Raw genomic sequence first — 19,765 nt, 5'->3', positions numbered from 1 at the left:
AAGGGGGAAGGGCATAAAACCAGGCTCACGAGAGATGAACCCAGGGGTGGCATGCCAATGTTGGGGGCGAAATCGATAGCCCAGCTCAAGTGCATCTACACCAATGCACGCAGCAAACAGGAGGAGCTGGAAGCCATTGTGCAGCAGGATAGCTATGACTTAGTCACCATCACAGAAACATGGAGGGATGACTCTCATGACTGGAGTGCTGCAATGGATGGCTATAAGGTCTTCAGAAGGGACAGGCGAGGAAGGAGAGGCAGTGGGGTGGCTCTGTATGTTAGGGAGTGTTTCGATTGTCTAGAGCTCAATGATTGTGATGATAAGGTCAAGTGCTTATGGGATAAGGGGGAAGGCCAACAAGGCAGATATCCTGCTGGGAGTCTGTTATAGACTACCCAACCAGGATGAAGAGGCAGATGAAGCATTCTACAGGCGGCTGACAGAGGTCTCACAATCGCTAGCCCTTGTTCTCGTGGGGGACTTCAACTTACCGGACATCTGCTGGAAATACAACACAGCAGGGAGGAAACAGTCTAGGAGGTTCCTGGAATGTGTGCTAGAAAAGGACCTGGGGGTGCTGATTGACAGCCGGCTGAACATGAGCCGGCAGTGTGCCCAGGTGGCCAAGAAGGCCAACAGCATCCTGGCCTGTATCAGAAATAGTGTGGCCAGCAGGACTAGGGAGGTGATCGTGCCCCTGTACTTGGCACTGGTGAGGCCGCACCTCGAATCCTGTGTTCAGTTTTGGGCCCCTCACTACAAGAAGGACATTGAGGTGCTGGAGCGTGTCCAGACAAGGGCAACGAAGCTGGTGAAGGGCCTGGAGCACAAGTCTTATGAGGAGCGGCTGAGGGAACTGGGGTTGTTTAGCCCGGAGAAGAGGAGGCTGAGGGGAGACCTCATTGCGCTCTACAACTACCTGAAAGGAGGTTGTAGCGAGGTGGGTGTTGGTCTCTTCTCCCAAGTAACTAGCGATAGGATGAGAGGAAATGGCCTCAAGTTGCGCCAAGGGAGGTTTAGATTGGAGATTAGGAAAAAATTCTTTACTGAAAGAGTGGTCAAGCCTTGGAACAGGCTGCCCTGGGAAGTGGTTGAGTCACCATCCCTGGAAGTATTTAAAAGACGTGTAGATGAGGTGCTTAGGGACATGGTGTAGTGGGCATGGTGGTGTTGGGTTGACGGTTGGACTCGATGATCTTAGAGGTCTTTTCCAACCTTAATGATTCTATGATTCTACTCCTCGCTGCAGTCTGTAGTACCTGAATTTCAAGTATTCACACATCTCCATTTTCCAGGGTGCCCTAGTCCCTCACTATAGCTTCATTGGCTATAACTAATAGAAAAACTCAGCACCGGAAACTGGTATTTTATACTGGCTACAGAATACCGACCAAACTTTTCACTGTAAAATTTACAAATTTTAAATCTGTATGTATTTCCAAATATGCTGAAAAGTGCATGTTGAATAATAGCCAGATGCCAGAGGAAGGATAAAGCTTACCCTGTGGCAGTTGTTCTGTATGGGGTCTATACATTGGCTCTAAAAAACCTCTAACACTGGGGGGTTTTTCCTGTGGTCAGTCCTCAATTCCAGTAGATAAGCCAAAATGAAGTTGCCTTGCAGCCAGCTGGTTTGCACCAGACTCATGTTACCTGGTAAGCTGTTACGAATCCAATCTTTGTAGCTCAGAGCCATTTGCTGTTAGGCAATATGTGGTGTGCCTACCTGGCATAAACCACAGAGGCAAACACTGTGCAACTCCCAGCCGGTATTTCAAACTGTGAGGGAGTTTCTGTAATCATTCTAAACCTGTATGCACTGTTCACATCTGTAGGTTTACCTAATTTGCAAGAAACACTGAAGTCACTAATATTGTCCAAACCAAAAAATATTTGGAGAACCTACTTTAAAACGCCCTCCACAAGGCCAGTAGGGGAGCGTGCTTTGCTAGCTAGCCTCCTCTTCAGCCCTCCCTACTCCGCAGTCACTTAGCTCTTCTCAGCTACGAATGGATATGTGGAATTATATTCTCTACAAAAATCTTGGTATCAAAATGCAAAAGTGTCCTCTTTTGCCTGTAGTAAACGATGTTCAGACATAAAACTAATCCAGCTGAAGTGCAGGGTTTTTAGCTCGAGCTCCAGAAGGAGACTCGGCCTCACCGGAGACAGCATGGGAAGGGAAAGGTGCAAAAAAAAAAAAAAAAGGAGGATGAAGCCAGCGCTCACGGTCCATACCAGTGTTGATAAAACACTGTAATAAAAGTATTTTGAAAGCATTATGGCACAAAGGACAGACAGACGCCGCCGGGCCGGGCCCGCTAACCGCCACCGCCGGCCGCCCCCAGCCCCAGCCGACGGCCGAAGCCTCACCTCAGCCGTCCCGCGCTTGCCCCGTGAGCACGCGAACGGGGCGGGGCAGCACCGCCTCCGGCCAATGGGAGGAGGAGACCCAGCCGCGGCGGGCGGGGACACGGGGCGGAGGGGCGTGGCCGGCAGCGGGCGGTGGCACGTTGGGCCGCCTCGGTGGCCCTCGCGCCAGCAGCCCGCGGCTGCAGCCCGCCTCCCGCCCTGCCTTGCGGATGTGGAGCCGGCAGCCGGCGGTGAGTGGGGAGCGGGCGGCCGTCGCCCAGCGGCAAGGGGCTCTCGTTGCCTGCGCCGCCGTGAGGGGAGGAGCCTCCCCCCTTCCCGCCCACCCCGGCCTTCCCCGCCGGGGCGCGGAGCCGGCGCCGAGCTGCCCCTCACCGCCCAGGCACGCTCGCCCGCCCGCCCGGCGGTGTTCACGAGGGCGGGGAGAATGAGGATGTCGGGCCCGAGGGCTCTGGGCCGGGCCTGGAACCGGCTCAGCTGCGGGAGCCGGCCTGTTCCCAGCGCGGTGGGCACCCCTTTGCCCCGCCGACACGGGCGGTGCTCGGGCTCGCGCCCGCTTCGTGCGGCCGCGGTGGGCTCCGGGGCGGCGGCGGCGGCGGCGGCGGCGGGGGGGGGGGGGGGGGGGGGCAAGGGCTGCGCTCGCTGGCGGAGCGCGGCCTGGCCTGAGGGAGTGAGTCACCGGCCGTGCCGGCGGGGGGGGCGGCCGGGCGTCTCTCCGCCCCGGTCGTCCGGTGCCCATAAAAGGACAGCGAGACGCAGCCTGGCAGCGGGAGGGCGCCGTTATGGGTCGCCTGAAAGCGGGTCACGGCGAGGGGCGCTGCCACTTCTGGCTGCCCGGGGTCAACGGGCTGGTGGCAGGGCTGGGTGGGGCCGGGCAGCGGGTGTGCCGGTTTGCCGCCGCCGCTCTGCACGGCCACCGTGCCAGCCGCCCCTTGGAAAGCTCCCTCTGCGCTGAGGGATGCGCTGGCTTGCAGACCGCCCTGGGCGGCCACCCAACTTCGTGACTGGGAAGGGGACCGGTGGGATTAGAAGTCCTTTTGTCTCTGTCCCCCACGCTTCTGGGTCTGTCATAAGTTACACTGTGCGTAGGTATGAAAGCAGCGGCCGAGTTAACACCCCACAGGGCCTGTGCTAGGCACTGAACTGGCTACTCCGTGGTATAGGAAATCAGAAACCCAAGTTGGAAAAGTGCTTCAGCCCTGTTCTAGTTTTTAGTAGTAATAAGCCTAAAAATAACAAATATGACTTAGTCACCACGCCAAGCACAATGACTCTGAGTACATGATAGGAGCCAAGTTTATTGAGTAGCATGCTGTTTTCAGAAGATAACTGTTCTGTGAAGTGTTACGGTTAACTACTAATATTTAAAAATTATCTAGTGCTTTTAATTTTTTAAATTCTTCAGAAATCGCAGTATGCACAATGTGGCAGGCATTATCTTTTTTTAAAAAAAATAAAACTGATTATGGAAAGTGATGCAATAAGGTGGAGTAACTCGTCAAGACAGTGTAGTCAATCACTGACGATCACAGTTACAGTGCCTTATCCCTGATTATGTTTTCCTTTGTCTGATTCATTCTGCTTGTGCAGATGTACATCTAAAATGTTTTAAAATACTTTATTAATCTAGTGTATTTCTTTTAAAGACATACATATTTGGCTTCAGAGCTGTAAATCCGAATGCTGCAGAATTGTGTCCATGTGAACTGGCAACTGAAACTAACTGAAAACTCCATTGAAATTTGGCTTGAAAGCTTTTTTTTTGCCAGTCAAAAGCAAATAGACTTGTTTATTATGAAATGCATATGTTTACAGTATCACTGTATTTTGTAGGATAATTTATATGAAATACCGGAGATTGTGATTTCTCTGTGAATCACACAAGTGTAACTGTCATAAAAGCTGAACTGCATCCTTAGAGCAACTTACTTAGAAATTAAGTAATTTCAGTCTTTGAACAGGAGGAGAAAAACTGCTTGAAGACAGTGGGTAAAATCCTTTCTTCAGTGAAGTTAATAGCAAAAAAAAAAAAAAAATACCAAAACCCAAACCACTAAACCTTCCCCTCAGTTTTAAATTCAGTAAATTCAGTCTATGATAGGTTTTTTGGTTAGGTTTTTTAATTTTTTTTTTTTAAACTGAGTAGGTTAGTTACCAGATTTCTCTTTTTGTATCAATGCCTGATGTAATGATCTCTGTAGAATCATTTATATAAAAGTTGACGGCACAATGTCAATAAGACTTAAGAGGAGCGACTGAGGGAGCTGGGGTTGTTTAGCCTGGAGGAAAGCAGGCTGAGGGGAGACCTTATCGCTCTCTACAACTACCTGAGAGGAGGTTGGAGCGAGGTGGGCGTTGGTCTCTTCTTCTAACTAACAAGCAATAGGACGAGAGGAAATGCGCCAGGGAAGGTTTAGATTGGAGATTAGGAAAACTTTCTTCACTGAAAGGATTATCAAGCCTTGAAACAGGCTGCCTGGGGAAGTGGTTGAGTCACCATCCCTGGAGGTATTTAAAAGATGTGTAGATGTGGTGCTTAGGGACATGGATTAGTGGTGGATTTGGCAGTGTTAGGTTAACGGTTGGACTCGATGATTTTAAGGGTCTTTTCCAACCTAAATGATTCTATGATTCTATAAAGGTTCACTTGGATCATTTGGATTATTTACATATAAAGCTACATTGATGCTCGACACTGCAGCTGGACTTTGTCACAGAACACTTGGTTTATATCTTTCAACAAGTCATTTAAGTGCTTTGTGCATGATTTGCCTATCTATATGATAGGTGTCCTGCTCACCAACCAAGGTGGTATAAGTTTCCTTGGTATGGTTAAAGCTTCACAAGATTAACTGAGAAGGTTCCTCCTTAAACATATAATGTGCTTGCACACTCTTACCAGGAGAACCTTATTGGTTTTAGATATCTGTTTGACTAATGTTCTCTTCTGTTAATGTTTTCATTTGCTGTCAAATACACTGTAGGAAGTTGCAAGCTGTTGTTTTTGATGATAGTTTCTCCTTATTACTTCGTTTTAATTTATTTATTTGCTTTCTCATCACTACTGCTTTGCTATACGTAGCAACAACAATTTTTCTACTTAGAGAGTAGGACGTAAATGCCACTGAAGACTGGTAGCATCTTGCCAAGTGACAATTGGAGAGGTTACTCAAACTGCTCTTTTCAGTAGGTCCACAGAAATGGGCACCTACCTCTTTGCCAAGCGCAGGCACATGTAACTCACTATAGTAAAGTTTTGTGTCTTTTAGATTGATACCAAATATTTTTTTAACACTGGCATTTTTGTTTTGTTTTTGTACTTAGCAAGTCTCAAAAGATGGCTGAAAGCTGGTCTTTCTTGGATACTTTTGAGCCTAACTTCAGGCCTCTGGTAGTAATTGAGCTTGCAAAAGGCACCAAAGAGGAAACCATAGAATGGTTCACTAAACGAATTGTGGACAAAAAAGCAAACGGAGGTGAGTACAGTATGATCTTCTGTAACACTTTGAAATCAAATTGGCTGTCATCATAATATGAAGACATACAGAAAATTAGTTTTCAGGTGATTTGTGGTTTAATTATTGTTTAGCCAATCCCACTCCATTTCTCATTTTTGAAGTTGCTTAATTTTATGTAAGACTAAAACTTCATGCTGGTGTCATGAAAATGTAATAACTGAACCCTGTTAATCCAGTTATTAATGAAAATATTGACTTGAAGTCATATGCCTATTGAACTCTAGAATCCTTCCATTTTTGCAGTGAAACCCTGCTAACCTGTCTTCCAACATAGCTTTGATACCAGTTTTTATATTAATTGTCTAGATCATGTTTCTCTTGTTGCTTATGAGAACGTTGTAAGCCTTGCCAAAATGAAGATGCGTCACATCTACTATCCTGTCCACAAGACTTGGCACCATGTTGCAGAACGAAATTAAGTTAGCAGGAAGCAATTTAATCTTGATAAATTTGTGTTGGATTTTAATTATCTTTTCGCTAGCTTGTCGGCTCTTAAAAAGACAATATTTCATTACTCGTTTTAGTATACTTCAAAGAATTGAAGTTAGGCTAATCAATTTGTAATTCCTTAAACTTTTTTTTTACATTTTTTAGAAAGGCATTATTTATGGCTGTTGTGGCTTATATCTTATGGTCAGTAATATTTCTGTGGCTATTGGATTTGTGACTACAAATTTGCTTTCAGGCCTCTGTTAGGTAAGTCAGGGATGTTTCTACTTCAAAAGTCCAGTCTCTGTAAAACGAGTGGGACTGTTTCCAGAAGCACTGGTTGCTTACGTGATGTGAGCATGACAGGAGTACATCCAAACTGTCCCCATTGTTCCAGTTCACTGTCTGTGAGTGCTTCCACAAGAAACAGGGCTAAATCAGGGGGTGACTCTGCAAGATTCTCAACACCACACATGAGGTGCTGATGAACCCTTAATTCTTTGTGCCCTTAAAAAGATGCAGCTTCAGCACTCCTGATAACTAGGTCCGATATGATGGATGCTAAAATACTAGGTTTTTGAGATGTAATTTTTATGTATTCTCTTCCTTATTTTGCTTTTCTTTACTTTAAAGGTGCACAACTGCTGGTTAAACCATTGGTCACGGAAAATGGAGATGAAAATATTTATCTAGTTGGAGCTTCCCACTTAAGGCTGTTGCTGGGAGCTGAAACTGTGGGTTTGGTGAAGGAATGTAATGATAACTCAATGAGAACTTTTACATACAGCAGTAGAAAAAATTTCAAAGATTTTGCAGGTAAGCAATTTTAGGGCTCTCTGTCATTGCAAAGCTGTGGCTAAAGATTATAAGCAATTACACTGTTAAATCTTTCACAGTCTTTCTATTCCTAGGAATGGTAACAGTGAACAGAAATAGGAAGAACAAGCCATGATAAAAATACTCATTTTTACCTATGGAAATTCAGATCATATAATGAAATTAATATTTTTTTTTTTCACATGGCTTTCACTTTTTGCTTGTGTTTTACTTTATGCTTTTGTATGCTCCAAATAGTCTCTTATTTGTGTGAAAGATTTTTGTTGAAAATAAGACAAGAAAAAATAGTTGATAAACATGAGTGCAGGATTAACAATCAATGTTATGAATTAACATAGCAATTTAATTTCTTATTAACACCTGTGAGCCAGTTTTGAGGCTTTTTATCTTATAATTAGCTGGAGAAAATAGAAATATTTTGCTTTATTATATTTACACATCAAACAGAATTAAATAATTTAGTAACACTACGGAGCCATTCAATGGAATTTGGGCATGATTAGCGAAATCATTCCTTTTCCCCTTTTATTTTAAGGAGGTGCCAACACAGTGACATTTTCTTTTAAATGTACTACCTGTAAGGTATTTAACCTCCCTACAGTGGTAGAACTCATTTTGCTCTCCAGGTAAATACTGGAGTTACAGCTTAGTCTTGCTAATACTTTTCATGTGCCTGTTTCAGTGATGCCTTTCACCACATTTTCAATATAAAGGTTCTTGGATCTGTCTGAAACAATAATAAAGTTGAGTTTTGTTGTTTGTTTGATGCCAGTTTATTCAACACTGCTGCTGTGTTCAGTAACTGTTGCAGTGTCTTTTCTTTTGTGAACTTGCTTTCCTGAAATTAGGAAGCCTTGAGAAGAATTGCCAGTTGCAAAGATGCCATTTTGTTTTTCATGCGTTTACATTCTTAATGCTAATCTGATTGTCATTGCTAACATTCTCTAGTAGGAACTCTAGTAGGAACTCCAACTGCTGTAAACCTAAAGGATAATTTTTGCTGTATCTCCTGGTCTTTTTTCTTTTTTAAAACACTAATATAATTTTAGTTTTGTCCAAATCTGATCAGAGGATAAAATAGTTGACTATGCTTACATGAGGTGAAAAATGTCATCTACAAAAGAAACCCTGCAGCCTGTGTTGTTTTACTAATACTTCTAGTTTCCCAATTTAACTGATACTATATTCTTTGTATTAGAAATTTGTTGCTGTTAGCTTCTTTCTTAGTGTATTTAGGACCATCACTATAGTTTCTTATTCCTAAGGGGAAAAAAATAATCAATTGGTCGTTATCTCAAGGAAACCAGACTCTGTTTCCTTGATAATAAATTGGTGGGGTTGACAATAGGTTTGTTGCTGTAGCTCTTCAAAATTTGGGATTTTTTGAAAGATTTCTTATTGTTTTACCTTAGTTCTGTGTTTTTATCTGAACTAATTATCATTATGTTGTATGGGCAATAAAGAGCAAGATACTGTGATATTTGGTGTGAAATGCTTACTGAAAGGGAGATTTGTCCTGACATCTCACTGTTTTTCATTATGAAAATACTTCAGGAACTGTATGGCAGAAAGGGGTATGGAGATTCTGAGACTGGCAAATAGTGGATGCTTAAGTAAGAGGCTTTCAGCAGGGCAAGAGTATACTTGCTGGTACACTAACCCAGCCTCCAGCAATTAGTACTTCAGGAGTGTCTTTGTCTCTTGATTGATTGTTCTCTTAGTTCACCTGCATAGTCAAAAATGCAGTGGCCAACATGTGCTAGTTAGAGAAAATTTCTTCCCAAGACATTTATTTTAAAAAGTGGAGGTTTTGCTAATGGATGTTGATTGGCAGTAATTATCACATAATTTTTTTTTTTTTTTTGATTCTGGTAATTTTTGATAGTTATTTGCTGCCAAGGTTGCCTTCCTATGCTGCACAATTTCATACTACCTTCTTTTTGATTTAGATGACAATCACAATTTCCTTACAATGGCAGAATGTCAATATATCATCAAACATGAACTCGAAAATTTGAGAGCTAAAGATGAAAAAATGATCCCTGGATATCCTCAGTCAAAGCTGTATCCAGGAAAATCAGTTGGTAAGCAATGTAGTTTGCCTGTAACTCATTGTGTTGACGTAGGATAGTGTTTGTGGTGAAAAAACCTTAACTTTCTTGCAACAAAGAGAAATCCTTCAGACATTGAAGTCCCACTATTTTAATCAACTTTGTTTTCTCACCGCTCCACAGCGATAGGACAAGAGGCAATGGATGCACAGTGCAACAAGAGAAATTCTGAATAGATATTAAGAAAATATTTTTTCACAAGGATGGTAATCAAACATTGCAACAGGGTTTTAGAGAGATTGTGGTAACTCTGTCCTGGGGGACTTCTAGATCTTGACTAGACAAGGCCCTGAGCAGCCCAGTGTAAGCTGGACCTGCTTGGAACAGAAAGTTGGATCAGATGACTTCCAGAGGACCTTCCAACCTGAGTCTTTCTGTGGGGCTGAGACTCTGGCCTTATGTTCTTTTCAGCTGGATAATTTTCATGTATATCGATGTCACCCATTATTTTTATAATTAGTACCAAAAATATTTGTTTTTAAAAAATTACTTAATGATACACTTGGATTGTCTGTGTATAAAAATACTGGGATGAGTAACAGTGTTCCAGAGCTATACATTTCACAATATGAAGGAAGGAAGCTTTATTTCATTCATTTGATTTCATTTATCCTCCTCTCTGCTTCAAGAGCTCTTCCTTTTCATGGGAGAAAGAAGCAAGGACAGCTAGTGCTATTTTTATGGTAGCTGGAACTAGTTCATTGGCAGAGATGCTACAGTTTCTTAGGAGAGTTTATCTTTTAATATTTGTATGTCCTTTTAGTAACAGTGTCTTTATTCATTAGTGTTGGTCGTTGAAGAAACAGATCTGTGCATGTCAGTGGTTCAAGAAATGTAAATAAATGTAGATATCAGATGAGTTTACATTGATAATTTTTAAAATAGCTAAAGTATTTTTCTAGTTATGTCAAGTAGATGCCGATGGGAAATGGTAAAAAACTATCACACAACTTCCAGTGCCTCCCCTCTCCTGTTTTTGAATTTATTTTCTTTTTTAATATTTTTACAGCTGTAACTTCCAGAGCAGTTTGTTAATTGTTTATCAACACAGGTAGTATTGCTTTCCATAACAAAGTTAAATACAAATTGTGGAATATTTGGTTTGTTTGCAATGAAGATGTGTTGTAATTTATGAATTAGTAAATTGATAATGCAAAAATGTTTTTAGTATCTTTCTCATAATGAATACAACAATGGCTCTTGAATTTAGTGTTTTATTTTTGCTATGTCGGTTTGATTTGTTATGCCTTTCTTTGCTCAAATGCAAGAGCCAGACCTTTCCCCACAAAGCTACAATGGCATTTCAGTTCTGACCTGTAGCACTTTCTGTTATTCAAGCTGCAGCTGATTATATTGCAAACCTATGGTATAGTTAATAGATGTAAAAAGGTTACTCTTTCCCTTCAGCACACTCTTTGTAGGAATAGGTAGAACTGCTCTCTATAATGGATAATTTTTAACTAACGTGCAGACATTTTATTTGTTTTTAGGATTTAAATGCTAGATTTATTTCAAAGTAACTTTAGGCTTGCTAAGTACATAATATAGCCTGTTTACTTGTATCAACTTCACTGTCCTTTGAAGGAATACTAGGTACCTTTTTTCCCTCCCTCCTCGCCACTAGTGAGAAGATTATTGACCAGTGGTGTTCTAGTTCAGATTTTCCCGCTGCATGATAGAGAAGAATTGAAAAAGCTCCGTCACAGCTGGTATGGCCGAGTCAAAGTTGGCTATCAACCTTTAGGTATGTGAACACTTACTCCACTACCAATAAAGTGCAGGGTTTCTTCTGGAGCGGTTTTCTCTTCGGTTTGTGTGAGAAGACCAAGGGTCCGTCCTAACTTCTATTCCAGCATTTAGCCTCTGTGGAGGTGAAACTCCTGTGTGGAAGGTAAGTATTGTACAAGTACTGCTGAAGGGAATGTCTCAGCCTGGGTGTGCTCTCTGACGTGTTTAAGATTTCAATATACCTTTCCATCTGTTCCTTTAGTTCTTTGAAGGCTGGCAAAGCACAACTAGTGCTTTTTGGCCCTGAGCAGGCTGAAACAAATTTGTTTCCTAGGTGTACGTATACCAGTGAGAAGCTTCAGAAGTTAGGTGTCACTCACTGTTAGAATTTGTTTTTATACCAGATGTCTTCCATGCCATCCTAGCCATTCATTGATAGATTCAGTTTTCAAGAATGCTAGTGTTTTGGTTTTTTTTCCCTCTAGATATCCGATGTTGATACGGTAAGTATTGAGATATTTGACTTCCCTACCATCTGAATGTATGTATATATGTTTATGCGTGTATATATATCATAAAAAGAAATTCAAATGACCTTCTGAGTTTTTGGAACATGAGAGAAGGAGGAACAAAAAAAGCAATAATATTCATTGTGTTATTTAGAAAAAAAAACTTGGGTTAAGGGATTTGTGTAAAGTCAAGTTTGATATTATACTGACATCTGTGTTAAGTGTAGTCTTAATTGATTCATTTTTCTCTGCAGATGATGTACGCTGCTACTTTGGTGAAACCATTGCTCTCTACTTTGGCTTCTTAGAGTACTTCACATTTGCTTTGATTCCAATGGCTGTCATTGGGATTCCTTATTATGTGTTTGCATGGGAAGACTATGACAAATATGTGATGTTTGCCACATTCAACCTGCTCTGGTCCACTGTGATACTGGAAGTTTGGAAGCGGATTTGCGCCCTCATGACATACCGTTGGGGGACGCTGTTGATGAAACGACAGTTTGAAGAACCAAGACCAGGCTTCCATGGTGTCCTGGGTGTCAATCCTGTCACTGGGAGGGAGGAACCAGTGTACTCAAGTATTAAGAGACAGATGCGGATTTATCTGGTGTCCTTACCATTTGTGTGCCTTTGCCTCTACTTCTCACTGTACGTGATGATGATTTACTTTGACTTGGAACAGTGGGCTCTGGATTATCATGAAGAGAATGAGTCTAACTTCAGCAGCTTGATGCTGTTTGTCCCCAGTATCATATACGCTGTTGTGATTGAAATTATGAACCGTATCTATCGGTATGCTGCTGAATTCTTAACATCATGGGGTAAGAAAGTTGTTTATTCTTCCTTAAAGTTAGAATCCCAAATGTTTAGGATTTGTTTCTTTGTAGAATATGTTACTGTGACTTCTTGTTCAATGGAATGCTAAAGAAATTTCCTGAAGTAGATTTTTTACTGTGGGGTAAAAGAGATGGCCATTTTAACTTCTTACATTTATTTCGAGTATTCTGAGACTGCAGTTTCATGTTTGGTTTAATTTGGTCTGAGTCTAGCATGCCATCAAAAGGGGTGATCCTGCCTTCCGCCTCAGCCTCTCTCTGCCTTTGGTGCAGAAGTCCCCCTTCCCTGATTTAGCCCTTTGTTTGTCTATATCAGCCATAGTGCTGGCAAAAGCGGCGAGGTGAGATCGTAAGGATGAGAGCTCAGAGGTGGATGGCAGGAGGGACCGTCCTGGCAGCTTGCATCCACAACCTGGATTTGCTGAAGACATCTTAGTCTACTGATACATCTGTGCAGAGGACAGAGGCACTGAGATACTGGAACAAAATCTAAAAACATCAACTAAATGCCATATGAGAGTGTTTGTGTATGCTGTGTATATATAACAAAGAGATTTCACATCCCTATGAAAATATTTTTCTCTGGGCATTCTCAGAAGAGGAGGAATGTTATAATAGATTGCCTTGTGTTCCCTGTGTGTGACTTATTTGACAGATTGGGCCTTATGTTTTGTAATCTAACATAAGGATAGTGAAATCTTAGTGATTATTTTGAATTTTAGCACTTCTACAGAGAAGTGCAGTCAATTTCAGACCAAGTTAATAGATGAAGCTAATGGGAATTTAAGTGTTTTGTGTAGCTCAATATGGCACACATTTACAGGACAGAATCCAGGTTACTAAAGCTGGAGCCCCAGAAAATTAACCTAAGAAAGATTAAGCAAAAGGGAGATTGATGCAGAAGACAGAATAAAAAGAGGTGTTGAAGTGGGAATTGGTTATGCATGCCAAAATGATTTGCTCAGCAAATTCAACTTGACAGCAGCAATAGTAAAAGCAAGCAATTTCTTGATTTGTTTATGAACTGTTGAAGGGTTTTATTTAAATAATGACTTTCAAATTCATATCTAGATTTCAGCTGACTGTTTTGTTTCATTTTTTTTCACTATACTGCAAGAAAAAGCCTTTATGCAAAATGCCCAGTTGTGTTGATCAGGTAAACTAACATGTCTTTAACAGGTAACCCAAGCTTTTTTTTAACCCAGATTTTTTTGATGTTAAGCTGATGTTTTGTATTCAGCAGCAACAGTATTTATGTAACTCACTACACTGACAACTTGTGCCTTTTCTGTGCTATCCAACCCGTTTATGCTGCCATGCTGTGAATAGGATGAAGAGCTCATCTGGCTGTCCTACCTCCTCTCTCACCTGGCATATTTTCAGCTAAGATCTGACTTAAACAGATAAACTGGCAAAGCATAGGAAACAATCTGGAGTATTTTTAAGCACACCTCTTGCACCCATTTCTCATGAGAACTGATCGTTTAGTGAAAACTGAAAGTAAAAATTGCATTCAGTCCCCCGAGTGCATCTTCCATGTGTCAGGCCCAACTGCACTCTCTATCAGAGTAGAACTCTGCAGTTCTGTCCTGAGCAAGGTCCGTAGGTGACGATCTCTCAGCATTCTTGACACAGCTCATGCTAGTGTGCTGCGTCCTCATTCCATTACTGCTTAGCCAGGGCTTTAAAGGCACAATCTGACAAAATAGCAAAAAGAAACGGGAAAACTCCCATTCACTTCCATTTTCCCCCCTCTCTAGTAACCAGCCTTCCTCAAACATCAGCTTCTGACAGTTTATCTTGAATGAACTGAAAATATTAATTTTAGAATGAGTAATGCATCAGTTGAACTTCATGCACCCTAGTCTTGCTTTAGAGCTTAGGGTCTGATCTGAATTCCTTGGAGATGGATGGGAATATTTCTGTGAGCGTTTACTGGTTTTAAATCAAATCTAGTATTGTTATTTTTTATAATGTATTCCAGTTAGTTTTGCATTTGTTTTCAGCCAAAAAAAAAAAAAACACTAGGCACATTTTTTTAAGTGTTAAGAATGATGGATGGTTTTTCTGTTATAAAACAGCTCTTCTGAGAAAGATGTAAAAGGAAAAACCTTTACAGTAGAAAAAATACCAGAGTTGTGGCCAAAAATATGTATGTCAATATTGTGCATCAGATTAGCTTTATAGGTTAAGTGAGGTACTGGTACAGTATAAATTCTTTTTGCCATAATGTGTTGAAGGAACTATTCCCCATAAACTATTAGTTAAGTAATTTTTAGGTGGAGGAAAAATGTCTGTTTACTCTTTGTATAACAATGTACATGAGAAGTGCTTCTGCTGTTTACTGATTAATAATTTTGTTGGTATTTTAGAAAATCACAGGCTGGAATCATCGTATCAGAATCATTTAATTCTGAAGGTTTTAGTGGTAAGTATGTAGTATAAGCAGCTTTTAAGATGATTTAAAAAAAGAACTTGTCATGTGTTTTATTAGTGCTTTCCTAGCATTACCTCACTGACCTACAGTTTTGTTCAAGGCCAAATACCAGAGTAAGCAGGATTTCTGTTGTGGTTGCAGTAACTGCTCGACTGTTTTAGATGCCTCTTTTTATAGTGGAGAATTGGGTTTTTATTTGTATTGATTTGTTCTTTTATTAGGATTCTGTATATGTAAGTTTTTCTGTTAATTGATGCGGTCCTGTCTTCGACTGGGAACTATTCCTTTCACTTTTTGCAAGATTTTATGGTAAACCCATATTTTAAAAAGTTTGTGTATTAAATATACTAACATTCAGACAACCAGTCAGAGGAGGCTGGAGATACATGTCCATCAGTCTGCTCCTATGCAGTTTATAATATATACTGATCTGTTTACTTTGTGGCTCTGAACAAGTAGCTTTTGCGTGTGTATGTATATATGTTTGGTTGCTCTTTTAGGTGTGTATCGAGATGCAACACTCATTCTAAGGAAGTGTACTGTAAATCTTGAATTCCCATATAAGATGTTCAGTAAAAGCAGTTGTAAAGATTGGCTTATTTTGAGACTTAATCTTCTTGTTTCCTTTTTGAAAAGATCGTTCGATTCTCTTCCAGAGTTCCCTTTTTTTTTTCCCCTCAACTCAGCATGCTGCTTTATTTTTTTTTTCATGATCTGCTTGTTATCCTTCTGTTACTGGTAATGTCTAGAGCTAAAACTCTTGTACATATCATTTATAGCTTTGTCTCTGCCTTTTTCCAAAAAGTAGCACCCTCTCTTTTTCCCTATAGGAAATTTATGTAAAGTAATTTAAAAAAAAATAAAATGTCAAATGTAACCCCCCCCCAAGTTTCACTTTCAACCTATGAGTGGCTCTCTGCACTCCCCAGTATTATCCATGTCATCCATGAGCTCCAGCACTGATAGCAAAGAGGAAAAGTTTTCTCCTACTTCAGAGCTTGATTATGATTTTTCAGGTACAATACTGTGATTATGTCTCATTTTAGAGGCAGGCAGTATTTCTCTTGTAAAACCTCTTAAGTGATTAAACATGAAGCTCAGCTAACATGTATCGAGGAACAGCTGTACATACTGAGAAATACGTCATCCAATGTATATATTTTGATAAAGTATTTCTTTGGGAAAAAAAAATCATTACCCTAAATTAAGATGAATACATCCCTTTTATTGCATTACCTGTGGGGAAACCGCCAAAAGATGAAAGTTAAGTAGAAGGTGATGTGTTTTTAATGACCACATTCCTTTGTGCTTTAGGAAAGCGTTAAGCTTGTGAAATGAAAATACAGGTAAGACCAATATTGAAAATGAGGTTCTTCTAACCTAAGTTTTAAAAACAGTAAAGAAAATTTTAATAGGCAGTTTACATCTGCATGGAAGCTATTTAGTCAAGATAACTGTTAAATTAGATAATATTCTGCATTTGAACTTTTGCTTGAGTCCTAATAACAAGTGTTTTTAATTGCAGTTTAACTTCTTAAATTGTTTTGCATCTCTCTTCTACATTGCCTTTGTGCTGTTTGATATGAAGCTTTTGAGGCAGGTGAGTTCCAAGAACATCTTAGGAATGTTGATGAATCTGGGAAAATGAAAGATTGATTGAAATAGGACTTCAGTTTTTAATTGTTTTTCTAAAATATATATGAAATACATTCATGTCGAGTTAATATTTTCTTACAAATCCAGCTTCCATATTTCAGTTCCTCTAGCACAGTTGCAGAATTGTAACAGAGTAATGTAGAGCAATTCTTTCCCTCCATGTAACTGAGGAACTGTTTTAAAATAAATTGATTATTCCCTCACACAGATGAGGCTGGAAAATTTTAATTTCCTCGTTCTTCCCCTTTATATTAGAAAATGTTTTTTTCTGTAGTGTTCTTAATGAGAGACTCTTGAGGATAGGAGAATGATTAAGTTTATGGCTACAGTGAGGAGCTGAGAATAAATAAAAGCAAAAATAATTTGTAGTTGGTATTTGAAATCAGCTTTCTGTTGTTAACATCTTTTGAACTCAAATGCATGAAAATTGGGTATAAGAAAAATATTTTTGCTTCAAGTATAATGAACAAAAGCCCAAGAATTTCAACTTGAAAATTGAGAACTTGAGAATTCTGTTCCTCTAAAGAGATCTCTAGCAAAACATTTGACATATCTATACCAGACATGACAGTCATGACATTTCCTATACTTTAAGGTAAAAAGCAAGAAGGAAAAAAAAAAAAAAAAAAGTTCATTTTTTAGCTCTGTTATGGTGCTGGTATAGGTTAAGTGTGTATCTTTACCCTTCATTGGACTTGGTGTACATACATCCAGATCCACAAAATATTTAGACGTCTAACTCCTATTTTGTCCTTTTCAGCACATAGCAAGGAATGAGAACTAGAGCAGCTACACTTTCCGTATGCTATTGCTAGTTTTGTTAGGCTGGCCTTCTTTTATCATAGTATATCAATTTACAGTATTACTAGAACACCAAAATTGGAAATGATCATAGGTTTATTACAGATCTATTAATTTTTTTTCTTTTTTTTTTTAACTTAAGAGCTTGGCCACTTTGCTGATAACTTCGCAGATCCTTAATCAGTTTGCAGAATCCTTGCTTCCTTACTGGCTCCAAAAGAGACATAAGAAGAGGATGAAGAAACGCATGTGTTCTCTGAAAACAGATACGGACCTGTCATTAGTTGAACAAGTCAACCTGGAGAAAGAAATGGGCACCTATTTTGTACGTTTTACTACTGTAAAAGAATTGAAAGTTTTCTGGGCTGTAGTTGACACAGACATCAGCCAGTGCAACCTAAAATATTCCTGGCTGCCTGGCCTGGCAGCTTATTTCCAACTTCATCAATTGTGCTGGTAGTGTTGTTTATGCAGCGATATGGTGCACTGGATCAAGAAACCGATACAGTGCAGAATCCCAGCTACAGCAGCACAAAGGGGTAGGGATGAACAGCTGATTCTGGAGCTACCTAACCCTGTATCACTGGAAAAGTATCTGTGTAATATGCCCTTAATCTCCAAGGGTAGCCTGGAGCTACCAGGATGAGTAGCCTGTCATAGGGAAGGGGGAGGCTGTTTCTGGTTTAGATTGTTCTTGCGGTGATACTAGTTTAAACTGTCAATTAAACTATAGCCTGAGGGAGTGCGCTCTTGTCTGGGTGGGCCCAGAAATGGAGAGTGCAGAAGAGACCAACTCTTCAAATCAATACTACTGCTAGAAGCTCTTGCTTCTTGAAACTACAGCTTTGGAATTCTCTGTCTTCCTAGTTCCGTTCCTGTCCACCTCCTACCCAGTACAATTTTTAATTGTATTTAACAGTCTTCGTGCAATTCATTACTTGCAGTTCTAAAGGAATTGACAAAATAGACATTAGTGTGTATATTAAGGCCTTGCAGACTGGCTGACAACTTGCTTGATCAGATGCGGCAAGCATAGTCACAAGAGACTTAATACTGTGTGATTTATACTTTTACAGAATAAGAATTTTATGTAGAGAGCATACCTTTTATGTCAAAGGTAGAGAATAGCAGTTTGAAATTTGATATCAACACCGTATCAGATTCCTTTTTTCCTGCATAAAGTGCCATGAAATGGGAAGAGGAAAAAGAAACACTACCTTTGCAACTGAAAAACTGTACAAACGTTAATACTTGCATTCCTCTGGGAAGGTTGGTATTTCACACATTTTGTATAAGGAGAGAGAGATTTAGAGAGTATGGCTATCTTACAATAGCGAACACAGCAAAAATCCTCAAGTTAGTGTCTGTCTGAACTAGTAAATCAGCACAGTCCAGCACTGTGCCTGCGAATAGACCAGCACAGCTCCAAAAGCTGTGTATCGGCATCAGGCGTTGATATGCCTTCCCAAATAAGCTCTACCTCTTAGACCTGCGCTGAGTTCCGATTCTCAGCTGGCACATACAAACCCAGTGTGATGTCTTTGAGTCACATTGCCCAGTGCTTCTTGTGTAGAGCTGGATCAAATGTATCTGCACCTGTTGTACCATTCTGCCCTGAATAATTTTCCACGGGGATCCAACAGGTCAGTTGTAGAGTTATGACTTTGCCTTGGAAGTATCCACTGCTAGCCTCAGTTTCAGTGTACTCAAGGCCTTAATTTTATTTTCAGTGTAAAGATTTTAATTATGCTGTGCTTGTGAATACACAATATTAGATCACTGATTTGTTCGCAAGCAGTGAGCTGTCAGCAGGCAAGAGTATTTCTAAAATTAAATCTGTCACAAGGGGGAAGCATTTGACTATGTTTAGTAACTGAGGAGTTTGGCAGGAGTCTTGACAGAATTCGGCATTTCAGGCTCTTCTCTTTTCTTTCCCTTCCTTCACTTACTCTTTAATATTTAATTATCTTTTTTGTTTGTCCGCTTTCTCTCTCACTTTTCAAATCTCCAGCCCTTAACCCAGTTTAAGATGTAAAAACATCCTACAGTAATTTTTTAATTATTATTTTTTTAAATTTCTGCTTCTCTCCTCTAATTCATTTTCTCCCTGAATTTCTTTGTTGATTCTGTTTCCTTGATGCCATAGTTTATGTGCTGCTTTTGTGGCTGACAATGGCACACTTTGGAATTTCTTTAACACCCTATCAGACTCCTCTCTTCCTGCACAAAGTGTCATAAATTGAGTAGGAGAAAAATAAATACTCCTTTTCTTTTCATACTCTGCTGTTCTAAAAGTTAATAGATACTGGACAAGGAAATGAGAAGAAAGATGTGAGGAAGTAGTGGGAATACTGTGCAGTTACCAGAAGGAGGAGCACAAGGGGAAGCATTGCTCCCTGCCTGCAACAGTTGTCTGAGAAAGTGATAGCAGGGACATATATGTGACTGCCACTCCAGTGAGTGATCCTGCACAAAGGTCCCACCTTACTAAAATTCAGAGTTCATGCAAAACATTTCTGTGGAAAAA

At 40.3% G+C, this 19,765-nt stretch overlaps 1 protein-coding gene across 2 annotated transcripts in view; it reads left to right on the top strand.

The window, feature by feature from the left end:
- Nucleotides 1–2,441: 2,441 nt before the first annotated feature.
- Nucleotides 2,442–19,765, top strand: part of ANO10 (anoctamin 10) — a 126,140-nt gene continuing 108,816 nt past the window's right edge. Inside the window, exons 1-9 of one of the 2 annotated variants that reach the window (XM_075143345.1) lie at nucleotides 2,442–2,606; nucleotides 5,698–5,849; nucleotides 6,954–7,136; nucleotides 9,107–9,241; nucleotides 10,893–11,012; nucleotides 11,760–12,329; nucleotides 14,717–14,772; nucleotides 16,307–16,381; nucleotides 17,381–17,563. In XM_075143345.1, coding sequence (XP_074999446.1) covers nucleotides 5,711–5,849; nucleotides 6,954–7,136; nucleotides 9,107–9,241; nucleotides 10,893–11,012; nucleotides 11,760–12,329; nucleotides 14,717–14,772; nucleotides 16,307–16,381; nucleotides 17,381–17,563 — 1,461 coding nt within the window. In that variant the 5' untranslated portion in view covers nucleotides 2,442–2,606; nucleotides 5,698–5,710. Of the gene's footprint in view, nucleotides 2,879–5,697; nucleotides 5,850–6,953; nucleotides 7,137–9,106; nucleotides 9,242–10,892; nucleotides 11,013–11,759; nucleotides 12,330–14,716; nucleotides 14,773–16,306; nucleotides 16,382–17,380; nucleotides 17,564–19,765 lie in introns of both variants that reach the window. The other variant, XM_075143344.1, reaches the window with a different exon arrangement.

The sequence above is a fragment of the Calonectris borealis genome, chromosome 2 (assembly GCF_964195595.1).
Source record: "Calonectris borealis chromosome 2, bCalBor7.hap1.2, whole genome shotgun sequence".
Lineage (NCBI taxonomy): Eukaryota > Metazoa > Chordata > Aves > Procellariiformes > Procellariidae > Calonectris > Calonectris borealis.
The sequence above is the reverse complement of the archived record's forward strand: the minus strand, read 5'-3'. Positions and strand labels throughout refer to the sequence as shown.